At 40.6% G+C, this 22,500-nt stretch overlaps 2 protein-coding genes across 7 annotated transcripts in view; one reads left to right on the forward strand and one right to left on the reverse strand.

Moving 5' to 3' along the window:
- The window catches only part of cfap221 (cilia and flagella associated protein 221), a 148,206-nt gene that overhangs the window by 123,632 nt on the left and 2,074 nt on the right, over window positions 1-22,500 (reverse strand). For 3 of the 6 annotated variants that reach the window (XM_072915876.1, XM_072915875.1, XM_061984983.2), the window contains exons 1-11: window positions 13,601-13,717; window positions 10,644-10,807; window positions 8,961-9,061; window positions 8,619-8,705; window positions 8,447-8,542; window positions 8,237-8,337; window positions 8,058-8,161; window positions 5,096-5,255; window positions 4,566-4,692; window positions 2,527-2,626; window positions 2,306-2,393 (exon numbers count right to left, since the gene is read on the reverse strand). In XM_072915876.1, the coding sequence (XP_072771977.1) occupies window positions 2,306-2,393; window positions 2,527-2,626; window positions 4,566-4,692; window positions 5,096-5,255; window positions 8,058-8,161; window positions 8,237-8,337; window positions 8,447-8,542; window positions 8,619-8,705; window positions 8,961-9,061; window positions 10,644-10,761 (1,082 nt within the window). In that variant the 5' untranslated portion in view covers window positions 10,762-10,807; window positions 13,601-13,717. The other 3 variants (XM_061984982.2, XM_061984985.2, XM_061984984.2) reach the window with 3 other exon arrangements.
- The window catches only part of sctr (secretin receptor), an 18,115-nt gene continuing 9,753 nt past the window's right edge, over window positions 14,139-22,500 (forward strand). Inside the window, exons 1-6 of the mRNA XM_061985367.1 lie at window positions 14,139-14,229; window positions 14,291-14,390; window positions 14,596-14,709; window positions 21,094-21,200; window positions 21,277-21,386; window positions 21,460-21,592. Of these exons, the coding sequence (XP_061841351.1) occupies window positions 14,188-14,229; window positions 14,291-14,390; window positions 14,596-14,709; window positions 21,094-21,200; window positions 21,277-21,386; window positions 21,460-21,592 (606 nt within the window). The 5' untranslated portion in view covers window positions 14,139-14,187. The remainder of the gene's footprint in view (window positions 14,230-14,290; window positions 14,391-14,595; window positions 14,710-21,093; window positions 21,201-21,276; window positions 21,387-21,459; window positions 21,593-22,500) is intronic.

Here is a 22,500-nt window from a genome sequence, read left to right on the forward strand (position 1 = left end):
ATCAGAAATATTAAGCAGCTGAAAGTCAAACATGGATAAGAGTGGAGAGAGTGGTTTGCATTGTTCTCATCATGGCTTGCAATATAAATGGGTGTAATTTCGAATGTTACATGGCGAGGTCGGGGAAATAATCGATTTTTAGATGCATTGCATTTTGGACATGGACGATTATAGAATCAATTCTAGAATAAACTTAAATAATTACTCAAAAGCTCATACATGATGTCCCAACAAGGTGGAACTCCACTTATATGTTGGAGCGTTATCTGGAGCAGCAGGCAGCTATATACTCTGCATTGACTGACCCACAAGACCCTGAAGAAAAATGTCAAAGACATCATCACCCTGTCTGATGATGATGATGTGAGAGGGGCAGAGGAGGCCCTCCAGGTGCTTAAACCCCTCAAAACTGTTACATCTCTACTGAGCACTGAAACTTCACCATCTGTGTTAATGATCCTGCCACTGAAAACAAGGAATCTACAATCCATGGCTCCAAGTGTGGATGACAGCAGCATCACTCCAGATGTCAGGCTTTATTTCACTATCTATGTTTCAAGGAAGATGATGTGCCTTTTTATGTTGCACTTTAAGTTGTTTTTTTATTAATGGTCATTGGTCCATGTTTAAAGAAAGGAGAAATGCCTTTTTTTTTTTTTTGGCAGCACAGTGGGAGAGAGTTAGTGCGTCTGCCTCACAATACGAAGGTCCTGAGTAGTCGTGAGTTCAATCCCGGCTTCGGGATCTTTCTGTGTGGAGTTTGCATGTCCTCCCCGTGACTGCGTGGGTTCCCTCCGGGTACTCCGGCTTCCTCCCACCTCCAAAGACATGCACCTGGGGATAGGTTGATTGACAACACTAAATTGGCCCTAGTGTGTGAATGTTGTCTGTCTATCTGTGTTGGCCCTGCGATGAGATGGCGACTTGTCCAAAGTGTACCCCGCCTTCCGTCCGATTGTAGCTGAGATAGGCTCCAGCGTCCCCCGCGACCCCGAAGGGAATAAGCGGTAGAAAATGGATGGATGGATGGAAATGCCTTTTTATGTTGCACTGTTTTTCATTAATTATAATAAAAAGAAGATATTATGCCTTGTGCACTTTAAGTTGATTTTATATATTTTAATTTAGTAATTTAAAAGTGTTAATAAACAAAAAGACAAAACTTCTGTTTATTTGTCTTGTCTTTTTTTTTTTTTGCTGATACGAAAAATGATCAGATCAGTGATTCTGATCCGAACCGTGAGTTTTTTGATCCGTTGCATCCCTATAAAAAATCTATATATTTATTGTAAATAAAGTAATTTAGAGAGTTCTAAAATTTGACTGACTGCAGCGAGCCACCTCACCGAGAGATCTGACCGGCTCCTTTTTTATAGAACGCTTATGTTCTAGTTTTGCACACGCGACACAAATTTTAAAAAATGTAAGTCACCTGTTTCTTGTTTCAAATTTTAAAAGTTGCAAGTGATAAACACTTATTTAGTGAAACGAAAATAAATATAAAATTGCATTAATATTCAATTAATAAAGATGCTTCAAAAATAGATTTTTAATTGAATCGTAGCTCCAGAATCGTAATTGTCAGGTGCCCAAAGATTGCCACTTCTAAAAGGCACCGACTACGCCATTAAAAATGGCTTTTGGAAAAATCCATCTTTTAATTGTCGCAAGTTTGTGAAGCAGGAATATTCAAAGTGGTTGTCACATTCGAAGAGATACTTATTCCCAGTTAAAGGCACATTTCTGTGAAATGAAAAAGTTAGCCAGGAACCTTTTTTAGTTCTTCACACGAGACCGGAGGTGTGCGGAGTGACCTGTGCTGGTTAAAATGACCAATAACATAGCATTTTCGTTCTTTGGGTCATACTTTGGGCATTTTGTCGGGCAGACTGCAAACGCTCGTACATATATAAAAATGGCGGACTCGCACCAAGAATTTCGGGTAAATGTCTACCATATACGGCTAATCTGCTGATGTCACTGGTGGGAAAAATGTCACATGTTGTGCAAATTACAAATGACTCATTTGGCGGAAGTATGAAGGAAGGCAAGATGGTTTGATTCCACATTTTCGGGACTTATACAGATCCCAAATACACGAAATAGGTAAGAAATGTTGGTTTTGCATAATAGGTCCCCTTTAACTGATTCCACTGTTTTGGGAAGATGTTGAAGAAATTGCGTCAGTCATTGAGCAGACTGCATGAAAGTCAACTGTATGAACCACTATACTACCAGCAACAGGGTAATAATTTAAAAAGTGTTTATAATTTTTAAAGAAGAGGAGGATAATGGTTTAACCTACACTCGCAGGCGATTGGTTTGCTCTTCCTTAACATTCTGTTGAACCTTTTTCAGGAAGAGTGCTTCCTTCTTCTGCCTGTTCTGCAGATCTAACAAGCACAAAAGACATTTGACTAAGAGAACGCCACACTGAGTTTGTCTCACATAAGTTTCACCACTACACAATACTGTTGGTCCAGTGATCTGACACAGCAAGTCAGGCAATCATTCCAGTGCACTTACCCTCACTTTGGTGTTCAAGGCAAAGTTTGCTAAGGTCCTTTTGCAGTATCTTTGCCACGCCTGTGTGGGTGGAGGCATCCACCAGAGGTTTTGGTGCCGGCTTCAGGATAATTTGCATGTTGCAAGAGTGAGAGAGAGAGATAAATCAATTTCTTCTTGGGGACAATACAGTAGCATATTGTAATAGCAGGCAATCAGGTAATCAGTGACAGTTCTAGGGATGGGTCCCAAATTTGGTACTTTTATAGGGAACAACCGAATTTACATGAAATCAAACAGTACCGTATTTTGATACATGATGTCACGCTCGGTTGCACGTGGAGGGCAAACTAGCGTATTTATAGCGGGTTGCCTTTCGGTAATGTTGCAATTTTCCATGCCAACAAAAGCAAGCATGCCTGATAGAAAGCCGTCAAAAGTAAGGCTTTGCTTTTTAAAATGTGCTAGCACTATGCCAATATACATTGGCTATGCCATATAGATGCTACTGTTAATCAATCTATCAAATTTTAACCACAATTTTAATCACAAGTGTCTCAAAGTGCTTCCCAAACTCACGACAACTCCTGATCTAAACCAACATACGGGAAAGAAAAAAATGAAAAGACCCCAACTAGCGAAAAAGAAGAAACCTTTAAAGGGATCGCAGACGTAGGGACCCCCCTTCCAGGGTGATCGGATAAAATGGATTTCGAGTGGGTATAGTTCCGTAATTGTTAAAATATTAGATAATGTAGGAGTCCAGTCCATCAGGAAGCCAACAGTTAGTCACAGGGGGGATCTTTTTCCAGGCTCAGTCAGGTCAGCCCACAGTTGTGCGTGGAAGAGTGGTTCACCGTCGGTCACTACTCAGGTCAGCTATCACCTTATCCAGACTGGTACCTCTCCAGAAATGATCCGTGTCCCCCTAGTAGTCTTTCTCTCCTGTACTGATTAACAGTAGCGATTGTATGTGGCGATTACAACACCTCCTAATTTGTTAATAAAAACTACAACTAAGGGGTATGTTACAATCTAACAGCTGATGTGCAATAGGTACAATACTTACAGTATAAATACTATTGTATGATTAAACAAAAGATAAGAGTGGCATGTTCAACCTAATAGCAAACATTAGGGGTGGGCGTATTGATCCAAATATCTATAGTATTGATATCAAGGAGAGTATTGTTATCAGATCAATACTTTTTTTTAACAACATTGATATTTTTGTTGCAGTTTCTCGACGTCATATGTCCAGCAAATTACTTGATTTTCCACAGAGTTCGCGTTTATCCTATTCTATCTGTGCACCGCTCTCTCGCTGCCTCTGTCATTAACCCAGGCACACTTTTCTCCTCCCTGCCCTGCCATAGAGAGCAGAAAAGTCAGCACTGAAAGCAGTCTGTGACGGTACAGTTTTTATAGTTTGCATTTAGTTTGCGCTACCTTGTAGTGACGTTTTAACAAAAAGGGATGTGGAGAGTAAAATATTATTGGGTAATTATTTTTGCTATTATTAAAAATGTTGCATTACTTTATATTGTTTTATTTAGATAATACAAATATATTTATTTGCATAAAATCTTTGTACTGTGTTTTATTTTAATCAACTAATTATTGTCAAATTAACACAATTGTTAGACCAGGACTTTGTAAGAAGCATCATAATTGATATTGGTACTGGCAATACTATCCCTATAATTACTTGGTATTGGATCGATACCAACATTCACAGTATCGCCTACCCCTCGCAAAGACTACTCCCTGGCAACAGTAGCACAACAAAGACAAATTTAAATGAATGCATACTTACAAATGGGATTCAGAAGTGTAAAAAAAACAAGATATAACACTGGACAGCTAAATTATATTATTATCGGCTCCCTGTTAAATTAATTAAAAAATGGTTATTCTTAAACAAATATACATACACAAAAGTACCAGAAAATAATAACGTTGTGTATCAATTTTCCAGGTACCGTATCAGTTCAAATGAAAGCTACTCATCCCTAGACAGCTCCAACTTTTATAAAATAAGGAATGTGCGCATACATTACCTTTGCTTTGACGTCATCCTTGGTGGACTTTTGTTTGACTGGACTTTGTGTTTTAACCTGAGAAGACACCTGGATGGCTGGCAAAGATCCTTTACTTTTAGCAGACGTGCCCCGATGATCCATCTCCCTATCCGGCAAAGGAATAATGGAATAAACATTAAAATAGATAGCGCTGTCCAGAATAAGATTTATATCTGATAAAGTAAGCTGGAGGATTGATTAAGAAATGAATGAAAACATACATTTCTTATCTAGTATTTGGTTACTTTTTGGTTTCTTTGGCTGCACATCTTGGACACGATGCAGCAGCCACTAATAAATTATTAACTTTGGGACTGAGATAACATCAAGGTAGTGTTGTGGATGGAACGGCTGCATGTGATGGATAGCTTCCTCTTTCTCATGGGAACACAATGAAACATCTGATGAGAATAGATGAAGTCATGCAAGGTGATTTTCAGTCCTGCTGCTGCGGGTTTCTGGTGGACCCAAGTGAATTCAATTCCCCTTTGAAATCCGGTAATTAATACCTGAGAGCGAGGAGAGGGGCGGATCTTCCAGTAATGGTACAGAGGTAGGATTTTGTGTTAAACTGTGAGACAACTAGCCGGACAGTGACCTGACTAGTCTCATAGCGGCAGGGTTTGAAGGTAACGGTGATCATCGCTTGACCATTGGCTGGAATCACACCTGCAGCACAAAGACATGGTCAAAAAGTTATTTAAAAAAAAACTGGAGCGTATCCCAGCATACTTGGATCAAAAGGCAAATGACACTGGACTGGTCGCCATTGAACAACATTTATGTATACGCACACAATAGAATACAGTCAAGCCTGTTTGGAGCAACCACTCAATGCAAAGATGAAAATCTGCTGTAACTTTTTGTGTTTTCAATAGCGGAACGACAGAAAAGAGTGAACACTCTTGTCAATCATTCACTGCCGTTGTCTCTGCTAGGCCGCTAGCATAAACACACAGAAGTTGAAGCTTGTAACATAAATGAACAAAGTAGAAAGTAACTGGATCATCCTCAAAATCTAATTAGTTGTCCCTTATCCCATTTCAGACTCTTCCTAAAGGTTTCATGAGAATGCCCCTATAACTTATTGAGGAATTTTGCTAACTAAATGACAGACAGACCAAAGGCAACAATTAAGTGACCTCCTGGAGTAGGTAACTATAAAATACTTCTACCAGGCCCTATCTTCCAATAGTAAAGAATCTTTAAAAAAAATGTTTTTAAATGTTCTTGCTTCTTGTCCAATTTCTGACATCCCCTGAAACTTTCATCACAATCAGGTCCAAAAATGTTTGCGCTACATTGCGAAAGGCTTATAAAGGGCTGGGCGAGAAAACGATATCAATATATATCGCGATAGACACCTAATCGAGATTTTTTTTTAAATAAGTTTGATAAAACTTTCACTTTCATTTACTTTGTCTTCTTAGGGAGAAAGTGGAAGTTGCGAAGCAAGGTTGGCTGCGTGAACAAAAGCACTCGCTCTCTGGTAACCTAGCAACGCAGTTACTTCTTCGCATGTTTAGTTATTTTCCCTCTCTCCTTTTTGAGTGCGTTTTTTGGTTATTATTCTTATTTATTTTCGGCTCTGTGTTGGCCGATGTGTGACAAATCTACTGGCCAACATGGACCCTGCAGAAAAAGACTGCCTCCACGCTGCGCTCACAAGCTTTGGTCACACTCTCGATCACGACTAGCTGCTTCGTGATTTGACGTATACCTTCCAGAAGCTGTCGGACAATGTCCGTACGCCAATCTAAACTTATAAAAACACATTTCTGCCTGAGCAACAAAGATATTAAAATGTGCATTGAACCTACAAGCTGTGCTCTCATAGGACAGAGTAAACGCTCTTTACTCAGAGGAATATGAGATGGAGGTGGTTTTACGGTGAGTTCAAGGACTGCGGAACAGAGGAGGATGCCACTATAATAATACATTTTAATTGCTACACACATTTAATTTAAATACATTTTAAACTGCTACAGTACCAGTATTTAAAACAATAAGAGCTTAGTCATGAAAAAATATAGGATACAAAGACTAAAACACTATCAGTGACGTAAGAAACACAAAAAAAAAGCAAAATAGTGGCTTTTCTAACAAGGTGTCCATTTTTTTAAAGTTATTTAAAAAAAATTACTCGGTCAAAAGATTTTAGTGTGTGTTCAGTGATGCAAAAGAAACACAAAAAAATGCAAAACAGTGGCTTTTCTAACAAGGTGTCCATATTTTTAAAGTTTAAAAAAAAAAAATAACTTGGTCAAAAGATTTTTGTGTGTTTGTAAGTACTTTTTGAGCACATTCAGCGATTATAATGATGACCGTGATAGTTTTTGTCACGATAACCGTGATATGACATGTTCATGTCTTCACAGCCCTAGTTCATCGCGATAATTTAATAAATCTATTGAATAACCGTGCTCGGGTGCTGAAAGAGATACACAGAGTGAAACCTCTTGCACCCTGATTGGAAGCAACAGACAAAGAAAACAAACACACACAGACACAGCATTTATCAATAGTTGCGTTTCCATTACCCTTAGAAATGTGCAAAACGTAAATATCGCAATATGAAACTGATAATGGAAACACCCATACTTCTAAAAACCTCTCAAATATCACTAAAACATATTTTGCGCTCTAATGAGGGGGTTTTTGAGACGTTTCGATATTTAAGTGTTTTGCAAAAGCACGATGGAAACCCTTTTTTTCTGCATTTACAGGTCACTTAAACACAGAACTGGCAGGGCGCCAATGCAGGAAAACTAGGGCAGACCGGCCGTCTTGGTCTCGCTTACAATCTGTCGGCCGGGGGTGCGAGGCGCCGTTAACCGCCGCACCAGGCTGTCTCGCGGGTCCCTTCCCGGGAATAGAGGCCGACCCACAATGAGGACGCTGCCTTTGAGCGATCACCCGCTGCCTTCGTCTTCTATTGACGTCACGGCAACAGAATGTGGGATGAGATTTTAAGAGAACTACCGCTCATAACGCAAAACACACTTTGGTAGAAACACAAATGTACTTCTAGAAATATTGCTTTTATTTAGCGAAAAACTGCAAAGGAAACATAGCTAATGCAGGTTAAGTTATCGAGTTCATTTTCTTTTATTGGCCCAGGCGTATCGGTATCGGCATAGACAGGTGGCCACCAACACAGGTTTGTTTGCATTCATATATTTGAAGGAGACAACAAATAACCATTGACTTTTATTTAAAAGGGATGAAAACAATCTTTTGTTGACCCATCTGGTCAAGTGCCAACATCAAGAGCTGACGGTTCCCAGATCCTAAACAAGGTTAGCGTGTGTAAAGTGCAGGCTTCCTCTACTAGGATGTATTAAATACACAACAGACACTTAAGTGGTTTGGAGAAAACACAGCACAGCTGCGACTAAGATAGGTTGTTTTTACTGCGCTGGGCTGGGGGAACAAGGCAGGAGGCGCTACATCAAGTTGTTCCTACAGTACCTGAGAGTGGGGAGATGGAGAAAGCCTCATTCGGCTCAATCAGGTCCACTTGGAACTCCAAATTATTGGGAGATTTGCAGCTCAGTGGAATGACATGGCTAACACTGCAGGAAGGAACACACACATGTGGATTCCTTTATAAGGAAAGTGCACGCTCAAACACAAATTTTGACACACACCTCTGTCCGAGTGGTGTAGGTGGTAAGTCAATGCGTGGCGGGACTTGGACATGGGCGGTGGAAGGGTAAGCGTAAACGGGAATTAAGAGGTTCTGGTCAGCCTTGAAAAGGGCGCAGACCGAGAGAGCAGACATGGAGGATGAGAGGGAGGGGTGAGTCATGAAAACATGGAAGATCTCAAAGCGTTTGTCGTCGCAGTCGGGCGCTCACCTCACAGTGAACCCGAATACAGTCTGAGACACGAGCCCACTCGTGGGGACAGAATCTGACCTTCACTGTGTAGGCGAGGCCAGGAATGAGCCGACACTTGATGGAAGTCAGATCAGACAAAATGAACAAAGTTAAACTCTTTAACTTACTCAGCAATTTAGAAGACGAGTACCTTTTTGGCGTAGGTTGTTCGGAAGTGCTTGGACTGGGTGGGGATGATATGAATATTCAGCACTCGCGATGAGATGTTGATTAGTTTCTAAAGAGTAGGGCAAAGCGGTTCATTTAAAATTCATCGTGGGCACTTGAGAGAAGCATTTAGATATTCTCCAGGCTTACATCCACACTCATCAAGCATATATGATGGCACATTCATTTATTTTATATTTCCTTGAACCCAAAACAAGGAGATTTTCAAATGAGACCTAATTCTCTATTTAATCATTTTTCGAGATTAAGAAACTGGAATAAATTACAGTGCAATACCAAATCAAAGTGTTCTTTTTTTTCTCACCACACTCCTCGCGTAGTCCTTTTCCAGCTTGAAGCCGGTGAAGTGAATTTCAGGAGGATCCACTTCGATCAGGCTGTTGCTCTTCTCTTTGAAATAGACTTCTATATTTGGTTAAAAAAAAGAAAAATACATGAGTTGCATTGCACAACTTTGTGTTCCTTTCTGTTCAGTAAACGACTCGACGTACGGTGGAAAAAACCTAAAAAAATAACAAAATGCAGCCAACGGAATGTTTTAGATCTTCAACTGGAGATCGAGGATACAGTTTTTTTCAGGGTCGATAACGATTATTAGTAGTCGACATTCATTTGCAGTAAAAGTTAGCTAAACATGAAGAGTATACCATATTTTCCAGACCATAAGCCACTACTTTTGTCCTACGCTTTGACCCCTATGGCTTATAAAACTGTGCGGCTAATTTATGGATGCAGAATGTTTTGTATTGAACAAATAGTTTTCATAAAAGACCAACAGAGACACTGAAAAGGTGTGTTATTGTTTGTGCTATGGCGCCATCTTTTGGACAAATTTGCTCATCGCAGTAGCTGCGAGTTGAACGTATACAGTATTTACTTGTGTTTAGTGCTTTGAACCGAAAGTACAAATGTCGTTCCGTCTACGAGTCGTCCATAGCATTTCTACTCATATGGATTCTTCATTCATCACTCTAGGCAACGTTTGTAAGTTTTACAACGTAACTAAAACAATTTATACTTATATAGTACAACACATCTACAATTTGGCAAGATATTTACACAAAGTTTGGATTTTTGTCAGGGATATATTTTCTGTCATCCTTATGTCCATCCATCTCTATCGGGTTATTTGATTGAATCAAGGAACCTGAAGCCCCACGTGCTCTTTTAAAGAGCCCACGCCGAGTGTTGCGGACGCAGGCTTGTTGATCAACTCAATATCTGCAGTAGCAAAACGGGACCAGGAAGACGCCAGGAAAGAAGGACAAAAACTGGATAACCTGGCAAAAATTGGAAGTTTTGACAGGTAAGCAAAGGTGACGTACCGCAGGCGACCAGCACTGCAAGAAAGAGAGAAATAGGGGGTCCAGCAGACCGGAGAAGATTTCGCACAAGAACTCAAATAAATGGCTTGTCAAATATCAAAACATATTTTCGGAAAATTATTGTCACTGAAAGTATGTTTTATTCTTAAATGGATCAATTGAATAAAAAAATTGGGCTCTAGTAAAAATTTATTTTGTTCTCATGTAGGGCAAGCGGTTATTATTTATCTACGTCAGTGATTCTTAAACTGCGGTACACGTACCACTAGTGATATGCACCAACGAATCACTTAAATATTCAAACTATGTTTAATGTTACAGTGGCCAAAAATATTAAATATACTTATTAAATAAAACCTCTGCCTTGTTTTTAATGAATACTTAGGCCTACTACGCTACAGCATTTTAATGTTATGGTGGTACTTGGAGAGCCAAGTGTTTTCTGAGGTGGTACTTGGTGAAAGAAGTTTGAGAACCACTAATCCAGGTCACTAATTAAGTCTTTTTTTAAATACAAAATATTGGTATCGGTGTTTATATATTGTATCTGCTGTTGTAGTTGTAAAACAAAAATGGCTGATATTGATATACGTCAAAATGCAAAATATCTGTGCTGATAACTGGCCCGGCCAATAATCGGTGTATCTCTACTTCATACATACTGGATTCCAGTAGATGGTTTGGCACTCTGCTCCCTCCTTTCTCTACCAGTTGTCTCAGAGGTGGCGGTGTTCCACTTCCGAGGGTGTCTGCGTGCAGCAGCGGGGCAGAAAGCGCCATTCTCCCGGGGTTCAAGGGTCAGCCAAACGACAAAGGCGACAGGCGGCTGGAAGACAGATGAGCAGGGGTCTTAAACTCAATTTACCCGGAGGCTGCTGGAGGGAAAGTCTGGGCCGCATGAAGTATTTATTTCAGAACCATGTTTTAACCGGCTAACTAAATTGGTTAAAGGGGAACTGCATTTTTTTTGGGAATCCCTATGCAAGACAAGAACACATGTTTTTTCTTTTTGCATTGTAATTTGTAAAATATAGCAAGTATGAGGTGGCTAACAATGCAGCTAATGAGAGTACACTATTGTGCCCATGAAGCCCTCTAAAAAAACATCCAAAAACCGCCAACAATACTCCATTTACACCTTGTGACCCAAATATTAACCAAGCATTAGCAATATTGTTATTATAAGCGCTAATGCAGACATTATTTTTGATCACCGAGCGCTAACTAGCTTATGCCGCTATATTGACATATTGAGCCGATGAGCTGCTGCATCGCCTCCGAGCTGGTGAAAGTTAATTCTAGATGATAAATCATGCTTCTCACCTGGATAGTAGAAGGTTGGTTTTGAAATACAGTATATATTTGACGCATGATCAGATAATATTAAAGTTTACAATATATGCAATTCATGCACTACATAATTTTCTGTCAAAATGTATCAAACTAATTAATTTAGGTAGACGATTAAGTAATTGATTAATTTTTTTAACTGATTTATGTTTTAAATATATTTATCTATTTATTTTTAATTATATTTCATTTTTAAGTACTTTATTGACACACATTATTTCCAGGCTTTCGCGGGCCAGATAATGACGTGGCTGGCCAGATCTGGTCCCCGGGCCTTGAATTTGACATCGGTGCTATTACATATTTCACTATTAGCCCCCAAGAGTGCACATGCCACAATTACACTTAAACAATGAAGTTAAGTAGCCACGAAATATATACACTATATTGCCAAAAGTATTTGGCCACCCATCCAAATGATGAGAATCAGGTGTCCTAATCACTTGGCCCGGCCACAGGTGTATAAAATCAAGCACTTAGGCATGGAGACTGTTTCTACAAACATTTGTGAAAGAATGGGCCGCTCTCAGGAGCTCAGTGCTTTTCAGCGTGGAACTGTCACAGGATGCCACCTGTGCAACAAATCCAGTCGTGAAATTTCTTTGCTCCAAATATTCCAGAGTCAACCGTCGGCTTTATTATAAGAAAAAAGTAAAGTGTTTGGGAACAACAGCAACTAGTGGCAGGCCACGTAAACTGACAGAGAGGGGTCAGCGGATGCTGAAGCGCATACTGCAAAGAGATCGGCGACTTTCTGCACAGTCAGTTACTACAGAGCTCCAAACCTTATGTAACCTTCCAATTAGCCCACGTACAGTACGCAGAGAGCTTCATGGAATGGGTTTCCATGGCCAAGCAGCTGCATCTAAGCCATACATCACCAAGTCCAATGCAAAGCATCGGATGCAGTGGTGTAAAGCACGTCGCCACTGGACTCTAGAGCAGTGGAGACGCCTTCTCTGGACTGATGAATCACGGTTTTCCATCTGGCAAACGGATGGACGAGTCTGGGTTTGGAGGTTGCCAGGAGAATACTACATTTCGGACTGCATTGTGCAGAGTGTGAAATTTGGTGGAGGAGGAGTTATGGTGTGGGGTTATTTTTCAGGAGTTGGGCTTGGCCCCTTAGTTCCAGTGAATGGAACTTTGAATAGGATACCAGGATACCAAAACATTTTGGACAATTCCATGCTCCCAACCTTGTGGGAACAGTTTGGACTAGGCCCCTTCCTCTTCCAACATAACTGTGCACCAGTGTACAAAGCAAGGTCCATAAAGACATGGATGACAGAGTCTGGTGTGGATGAACTTGATCTGAACTGAACCCAACAGACCAATTTTGGAATGAATTATAACAGAGACCGAGAGCCAGGTCTTCTGGACCAACATCAGTGTGTGACCTCACCAATGCGCTTTTGGAAGAATGGTGGAAAATTCCTATAAACACACTCCGCAACCTTGTGGACAGCCTTCCCAGAAGAGTTGAAGCTGTAATAGCTGCAAAAGGTGGACCGACATCATATTGAACCCTATGGGTAGAAATGGGATGGCACTTCAAGTTCATATGTGAGTCAAGGCAGGTGGCCAGATACTTTTGGCAATATAGTGTGTGTGTGTGTGTGTGTGTGTGTGTGTGTGTGTGTATATATATATATATATATATATATATATATATATATATATATATATATATATATATATATATATATATATATATATATATATATATATGTTATTTAGTCAAATTATTTTTAACATCTGCTGCAGAAAATCAGAAGCCAAAACGCTAAGTAATTGGTACGTTCATTATTAAGTAATTGAACTGCATACATTACTGGAACCCACACTTCATAATTCGACCCAAAAAGCACATAAATGCAGTGAAATGTCATGGATGTGCAGCAAACATTTGTAGTTTTAGCACAAAAGCTAAGATCAGTAACTTTGCTTGTAACTACCTGGCTTGACTGGCGCCATTTTAACACAGGTGCCCCATCTATGACGAGAAAACAACAACAACAGTAGAATTCGGCCTTTTGTTTTTTTAAGTACACAAGTAGCTTAGCTAACTTGAATAATGAAATAAACACAAAGTTACCGTGAGATATTTATATTTGAACTTCTTGCGGTCATGTTTTCATCGTCATCTGTCGTCGCGCGGTCTACATCAAAGAAAGACGTCCATTTCATTTTATGCCTGTCGTAAGTAATCATTTTGTTGTTGTTTTTCACTCATACAGCAGCAACTCAGTACATATGCTTTCCTCACGTTGTTTGAAGAATGAAGAAATGTTGACTCGCCCATTTGTTGATTTCAATTCTTGAAGAAAAAAAGGAAAATCAGAATCTATATGACCGGCATTTCACTTGGCCACCTTTTTTTGGACCCCACAAACAATGTTGTTGTCATGGTGATAGTCTGTTCTAAAGGGGCGGAGTTTCAAGGACGTGTGGCCCAATGGCAGATGACTGTAAAGTCAGTGTAACTTTTTAAATAAATCCCGAAAGTTCAGTATTTATTTTCACAATAAAATACATCTGGCTTATTGTTCGACAACGTGTTCTTACGTCAAACAGGTACACCGTGACTTTATATTAGTTAAATAACAACTTTAAATTTTCAGTTTAGTAATTTATCTTGAATGGGTTGCATTAAACGTGCATGCGTGGGTGCAAGCAGTATTATTTTGAAAGTTAAAACACCATAAATGATATTCATTGTTTCTACTTTGACGTCAGAAAGGCAGAATTCCAAGAGGTCCTTCTTTATTAACTTTCAGTGCATGCTCATGCGCATGTAGGTGTCATACCATTTAGTATATTATAATATTCCAGTCTTAATTAAATATAAGCACGATGAAAAAAGCCGGACTGGTTGGCGTGCTACTGATACCACAGGTGACTTTTCCGAATGTATTCAAAAAACACAAAAAATATGCATCATTGTGTTTATTTGCAGGCAAAATGGTTATCGGGTTGCCATCCTCACGTCCACCTCGTGAAGGAAGAAGAAAAGTGCATGAGCGATCTACAACGATTCAAATCGCTCATCATACAAGGTAAGACATGAATTTTAAACTTTTATTATTGTTTTAATGAACTCAGTATAACTAATGCACTCTGAAAAGGTGCGCTCAAAGGAAAGTCTGACGTGGTGATTTAGTGACATCTAGCGGCCATGACATGTCCTGCAACTGTGTTTCGTTTTAGCCACACTTTCATAGTAAATGTGGTAACTGTAAAAAATATGTTTTTCCACTGAAGAAAACAATATGAGCGTACACTGTAAGGGGATGTGGGATGATCTGAATTGCTGGCCTCCTGCTTCCATTGGGGAAACTGTCTCTCAAGCATGTCCAGAGGTGTTCAATGCAGAGGGTAAGTACACATGTTTATTATGCCACTGGTTGGCACTACCTAAAAACATTTTTTATTGAGGGCCACGTCGGAATTGTGGCTGCCCTCAACTTGCTTTGAAATGGCAAGTCAAGATGACAAGCAGATATTTAAGTGTTTATTTGGATAACCCAAAAGAAAAAGAAAAAGAATACTGCGTGATACATTAGATACTATTAAATTGTAAAACATATGTGAAGTGAAGTGAATTATGTTTATATAGCGCTTTTCTCTAGTGACTCAAAGCACTTTACATAGTGAAACCCAATATCTAAGTTACATTTAAACCAGTGTGGGTGGCACTGGGAGCAGGTGGGTAAAGTGTCTTGCCCAAGGACACAACGGCAGTGACTAGGATGGCTGAAGTGGGGATCGAACCTGGAACCCTCAAGTTGCTGGCACGGCCGCTCTACCAACCGAGCTATACCGCCCCAATTGCATGTGCAACATGAGTCTGTCAAAATTGAAGGAACAAATAATTTTAGCCAGAAAGTGCTTTGTTATTTCCAGCCTTTCACAGGCCACATAAAAAAATGTGGCTCTCCACGTCAAAATAACGTGGAGGGCCACAATAAAATGATGTGGCGGATCATATAAACATGATGTGGCTGGCCACGTTAAAATAAGGTGGAGGGCTGCTTTAAAATAACGTGGAAGGCCACATTAAAATTAAGTGGCAGACGTTAAATGATGTAGCGCAGTGTTTTTCAACCACTGTGCCGTGGCACACTAGTGTACCGTGAGATACTGTCTGTAATTTCACCAAATTGGGTTAAAAATATTTTTGGCAAACCAGTAATTATAATCCGCAAATGTGCCGTTGTTGAGTGTCTGTGCTGTCTAGAGATCGGCAGAGTAACCGTGTAATACTCTTCCATATCAGTAGGTGGCAGCAGGTAGCTAATTGCTTTGTAGATGTCCGGAACATGGTTTGTCGTGATCACAATATGCAGACGACAGCGGGAGGCAGCATCCAATGCAAAGTAATCCATAAAATTCACTACACTAATTCAAAACTATCCAAAATCTACCCCACTGTTAGCAATACCTGCAATAGATGCAAAGCAGTGACGTGCGGTGAGGTTGATGGCTGGTGAGGCACTGACTTCATCACAGTCAGATTTACAAACATATGAACCCTAAAGAGTATCTTATTCACCATTTGAATGGCAGCAGTTAAGGGGTTATGTTTAAAAGCTCATACCAGCATTCTTCCCTGCTTGGCACTCAGCTTCAAGGGTTGGAATTGGGGGTTAAATCACCAAAAATTATTCCCGGGCGCGGCGCCGCTGCTGCCCACTGCTTCCCTCACCTCCCAGGGGGTGATCAAGGGATGGGTTGAATGCAGAGGACAAATTTCACCACACCTAGTGTGTGTGTGACAATCATTGGTACTTTAACTTAACTTTAACTTTACACATACAGACTGTAGCACCCAAAAAAGCACATTAAATTAAAAATGTGTTATTATGGTCTTACCTTTACTTATAACTGCGGGAACAGTGGTGTTTGTGTTGGAGGAGTTGTGAATGAATGAAATATGAAATCCGTGCTGCAGTCTGCAGGTGTACCTAATGTTGTGTCCCTGCAGTCGTTCACGGCTCCTCCGGCACGAGCATTGTTGTTTTTGCACTTTTTGGCTTCTGTTAAGTGACTTTTTTTGGGTGGATTCGGTCTTGCACGTGGAGGGTTTAGGTGTGGGCTTTGGTTGGTGTGGCGCTCCCGTTGGCGGGTGCATTCTGCGGCGGGGGCGCATTAACCGGCACCAGGAGGCGGGATTACTGCGAGCCTCACACAGTGCGTCTTCACAGCAGTTTTATGATTGCTCAGCACAAGAAATACGTTACACACATACAGTTGTTGACAAAATACACTGTACATTATATACCTCAGCCAACTAAACTATGGAAATGTATGATATAATTCATATAGAGATACGGTCTCACTGCACAGCAGGCCAGCAGTTAGCCGAGTCCGCAATCCATGGTGAGGCACAACTGAGTGATGTGCCTCAACTGGCTGCTGATCACCGCACCGTCTCTTCTCAGTATTTGAACGGCAAATGTGAAAATTCAGCAATTTTGAATAAAAGTAATCTAAAACTGGTGAAGTTAAATGGAAAATAACTTTATAGTATAAACACTGAATACATATAACAATTTAATTAATTGTTTTTCTTTTTACATTTTTTTTTTTCCATGATGGCAGGTGAGGCCCTGCCTCACCTGCCTCCAGTGACCGCACGTCACTGATGCAAACAATCTCCGGCTGATCATGTCCATATGTTCTGGTCCTGCTCTAAACTATGTTCCTTTTGGGAGGACATTTTTGACACAATCGAAAAAGCATACGGTCAAAACTTTTCCCCCAACCCATTATCAGCCATTTTTGGCGTCCATCCATCCATTTTCTACCGCTTATTCCTTTTTGGGGTCGCTGGAGCCTATCTCAGCTACAATCGGGCGGAAGGCGGGGTACACCCTGGACAAGTCGCCACCTCATCGCAGCCATTTTTGGCGTATGCCCCGATAACATGTGCCCGGTACCACTAAAATGCGCTGTTGCTTTTACGACCTTGCTGGCCAGACGATTGATCTTGTTTAATTGGAAGCTGGCTCGCCCCCCATCACACGGCCGTTGGATTAGAGAGGTTCTCAACAATCTAAAACTGGAAAAACTTAGGTTTTCGTCAAAGGGCTCGGCTCAAGCGTTTGAAAGCTCATGGAGTCCTTTCTTGCTGTATGTCAACTCTCTTGACTTATGCCCAGACGCAGATGAGGAATAATCTCCCTTTTATTTATTATTATTATTTTTTTTTTTTTTTTCTTTTAATTTTTTCTCTCTCTCCTTTCAGCCTGTTTGTCTGTCTCTGGCCTCGTATGTGTGTATGTATGTGTGTGTGTGTGTGTGTGTGAGAATGTGTCTGTCTTTGTCGTCTTACTTGTTATATGATTGTGCCATATGCCCCTTGTGGGTGTGACCTGAGTGGGGTGGGAGGGTGGGTGGGTGGTTTGGGTTTTAAGGGAAAGTGTGTGAATAATTTACTGACTTTAAAATTGTACTGTTTCGACTTGCACTTTTTTCTGTCTATTTGAAAATGCCAATAAAAAAAAAAGTTGGATTAAAAAGGTGTCTAATGCTTAAACCAAAAATAAACAAATGCATTGAAGCTTAGGGATGGCTATGCAAAATGAAGTTAAAAATGAACTGGCTGCAAAGTAAACAAAAACAGAAATGCTGGACGACAGCAAAGACTTACAGCGTGTGGAGCAGCAGACGGCGTCCACAAAGTACATCCGTATAGGACAGGGGTCGGCAACCCGCGGCTCCGGAGCCGCATGCGGCTCTTTGATCACTCTGATGCGGCTCAGCTACATACTGCATACTTGCCGACCCTCCCGATTTTCCCGGGAGATTTCCGTGCCTCTCGTAGTAAACTCCCGGGATTAATATTCACCGATTTTCACCCTAACAATAATAAGGGCGTGCCATGATGGTACAGCATTTAGCGCCCTCTACAGTCTGTACCAACAGCGTGCTAACCCAGCCTTTTGTTGTATGCATCTTCTACTTGCACACGTAAGTGACAGCAAGCATACTTGGTCAACAGCCACACAGCTTTAAGACTTTTACTAATAATGTGCCACACTTTGAACCAAAACCAAACAAGAATGACAAACACATTTCGGGAGAACATCTGCACCTTAACACAACATAAACACAACAGAACAAATACCCAGAATCCCATGCAGCCCTGACTCTTCCGGGCTACATTATACACCCCTGCTACCACCAAACCCCGCCCCCACCCCAACCCTGCTCCCTCCCCCCCTCCGTGCGTCGGTTGAGGTGGGCGGGGTTTGGTAGTGGGGGGTATAATGTATCCTGGAAGAGTTAGGGCTGCATGGGATTCTGGGTATTTGTTCTGTTGTGTTTATGTTGTGTTAAGGTGCAGATGTTCTTCCGAAATGTGTTTGTCATTCTTGTTTGGTGTGGGTTCACAGTGTGGCGCATTATTAGTAAGAGTGTTAAAGTTTTTTTATACAGCCACCGTCAGTGTAACCTGTGTGGTTGTTGATCAAGTATGCCTTGCTGTCACTTACGTGAGCAAGCAGAAGCCCCATACAACGTGTGGCTGGGCCGGCACGCTGGTTGTGGTGGGCGCTGAATGCTGTACCATCACGGCACATTCGAGAGAATAGTTGCCTTGAAATTCGTGGTCTGCCGGAAAAATTGAGAGCGATTACAAGTATTAAGTGTCAAGCGCTATTCATATAAAACTCGCGGGCTGCACTAACATTCAATTTTCATATTAAGGTGAGAACCGCGTGTCTGAGACCCTTGGTTTATACATGGCACAAAACAAAAAAAACAACTTTGTATACAGTGTTATTTCATTTTAAATTTCAAAAGATTTTTGTGGCTCCCACTGTTTTCTTTAATTTGTGAAACTGGTCAAATTGGCTCTTTGAGTGGTAAAGGTTGCCGACCCCTGGTATAGGACATGACAATTAACAACAAAATAGGAGCGCAAGACAAGAACTAAAACACTAAAACACACAGAAAAACACCAAAAAACTCCAAATAAGTCACGGCGTGACGTGACAGGTCGTGACAGTACACCTACTTTGAGACAAGAGCTATATTGATGCATGGTTGGTTACGGTTTGAATTCATATCCAACAATTGCGAGAACAACTATTTATTGTCGATATCGGCTGCTGAGTTTCATTTTTTTATGTTTTCTGCTCGCGGTGTGCCTCGAGATTTTTTTCAATGAAAAAAATGTGCCTTGGCTCAGAAAAGGTTGAAAAACACTGATGTAGCGGACCACATATATGACGTAGAATTGAATAGCGTGCCCACGGGATTATGGGAAGGGCCATGTTAAAGGGGAACATTATCACCAGACATATGTAAGCGTCAATATATACCTTGATGTTGCAGAAAAAAGACCATATATTTTTTTAACCGATTTCCGAACTCTAAATGGGTGAATTTTGGCGAACTAAACGCCTTTCTATTATTCGCTCTCGGAGCGATGACGTCACGTTGTGACGTCACATCGGGAAGCAATCCGCCATTTTCTCACTTTCGTCGGTGTGTTGTCGGAGGGTGTAACAACACGAACAGGGACGGATTCAAGTTGCACCAGTGGCCCAAAGATGCGAAAGTGGCAAGAAATTGGACGAAATTTGTGCAAAATACCAGGCTGTGGGGAAAGCCAACGAAATGGTCAGTCGTTTGTTCCGCACACTTTACCGACGAAAGCTATGCTACGACAGAGATGGCAAGAATGTGTGGATATCCTGCGACACTCAAAGCAGATGCTGACATCAACTCCAAAACTGGACAGATCAGCTTTCAGGAAAAGAGAGCGGATGAGGGTATGTCTAAAGAATATATTAATTGATGAAAACTTTATTCATTACTCGCGGTTTTACGTAAATTATTATACATAAACTGTGTTTACCAGTAATTTAGCTAAAAACATTTATTTTTTTCAATCATTCGAGTACATTCGGGTAGTCTTGTGTAATGCAGTATTTTGTGTCTATTTAGGTATGGTTAACCTGAGTGCTGAAATCGTGGAAAAATATATGTTCTTAGCGCGCCTGAAATGGGCTGTCTGCACTCTCAAAGTGCATGTTGTTGCCAAATGTATTTCATATGCTGTAAACCTAGTTCATAGTTGTTAGTTTCCTTTAATGCCAAACAAACACATACCAATCGTTGGTTAGAAGGCGATCGCCGAATTCGTCCTCGCTTTCTCCCGTGTCGCTGGCTGTCGTGTCGTTTTCGTCGGTTTCGCTTGCATACGGTTCAAACCGATATGGCTCAATAGCTTCAGTTTCTTCTTCAATTTCGTTTTCGCTACCTGCCTCCACACTACAACCATCCGTTTCAATACATGCGTAATCTGTTGAATCGCTTAAGCCGCTGAAATCCGAGTCTGAATCCGAGCTAATGTCGCTATACCTTGCTGTTCTATCCGCCATGTTTGTTTGTATCGGCATCACTATGTGACGTCACAGGAAAATGTACGGGTGTATATAACGATGGTTAAAATCAGGCACTTTGAAGCTTTTTTTAGGGATATTGCGTGATGGGTAAAATTTTGAAAAAACTTCGAAAAATAAAATAAGCCACTGGGAACTGATTTTTAATGGTTTTAACCCTTCTGAAATTGTGATAATGTTCCCCTTTAAAATCAGGTGGCGATCCACGGAGAAATGTTGTGTCGGCCCAGTTTAAAATGATGTGGCGTACCACATTAAATGATGTGCGGGGGCATTTTGAATGAAGTGGCGGGCCAGACTTGGCCTCCGGGTCCTTGAGTTTGAATGAATAATGTTCATTTTGTAGGAAGAGTGTACCGCAACTGTACAGCCAGTGGTTGGACGGACCTTCTCATCCCACACGAAGATGCGTGCGGCTACTCCTTCAACGACACGCTCCTCTTTCTCTCCGAGGTTGACACTCCTGCACACCAGCATTACGTGAACGTCACCCAACGTTTGACAGTGACGCTCTCGTTCCCTTTGCCAGTCCCACGATTCCTACTTGTACTTCTCTTACGTGAAGACGATGTACACCACCGGATACGCGCTCTCGCTCATCTCGCTTGTCGTCGCCATCACCATTTTCTGTCTGTTTAGGTGAGACACATCAGCCCCGCCCCCCTCGCAACGTTGTCAATGGATACTGAGACGTGTGTGTGTGTTTGCTCAGGAAGCTGCACTGTACCAGGAACCACATTCACATCCAGCTGTTCACCTCCTTCATCCTGAAAGCCGTCTTCATCTTCCTTCGGGACTCGCTGCTATTTACAAATGAGGAGCTCTACCACTGTGACTTTTACCCGGTAGCAGTATCCCCCCCGTCTCTATTGCAACACAGACATGTGCGAAGCACTTTACGTGTGTCAACTAAACATCTAAATGTCCTCCAATAAGCACACAAGGTTGGTCTTTTCTTTATTTGATTTACAAAAAGGTACACAAAGTCAGTGTTCAAAAACAAGAAGAAAAAAAATACAAAAATTAGGGGTATTTTATATGAAATAAGCAAAATTATCTGCCAATAGAACAAGACAATTTGGCCTGTCAAGACTTTCCAAAACAAGTAAAATTAGCTAACCTCAATGAACCCAAAAATACCTTTAAAAAAGTATTTTCTCACTAATAACAAGTGCACTTTTCTTGGTAGAAAAAATAAATATGAGACCTTTTTGCTCAATATGTTAAAAAATATTCTTAAATGAAGTAAATGCTAGTGCCATTATCTCATACTTGCCAACCTTGAGAGGAGGTGGGGGGGGTGGAGGGGCGTGGTTGGGGGCGTGGCTAAGAGGGGAGGAGTATATTTACAGCTAGAATTCACCAAGTCAAGTATTTCATATATATATATATATATACCGTATATATATATATATATATATATATATATATATATATATATATATATATATCAAATAAATACTTGACTTTCAGTGAATTCTAGCTATAAATATATATTTATTTTATTGTATGTGTATATATATATATATATATATATATATATATATATATATATATATATATATATATATATATATATATATATATATATAAATAAAATAAATACTTGAATTTCAGTGTTCATTTATTTACACATAAACTTGTTGAGTTAAGGGTTGAATTGTCCATCCTTGTTCTATTCTCTGTCACTATTTTTCTAACCATGCTGAACACCCTCTCTGATGATGCATTGCTGTGTGGCACGCACAAAAGT

Source organism: Nerophis lumbriciformis, linkage group LG23 (assembly GCF_033978685.3).
Source record: "Nerophis lumbriciformis linkage group LG23, RoL_Nlum_v2.1, whole genome shotgun sequence".
NCBI classification, from domain to species: domain Eukaryota; kingdom Metazoa; phylum Chordata; class Actinopteri; order Syngnathiformes; family Syngnathidae; genus Nerophis; species Nerophis lumbriciformis.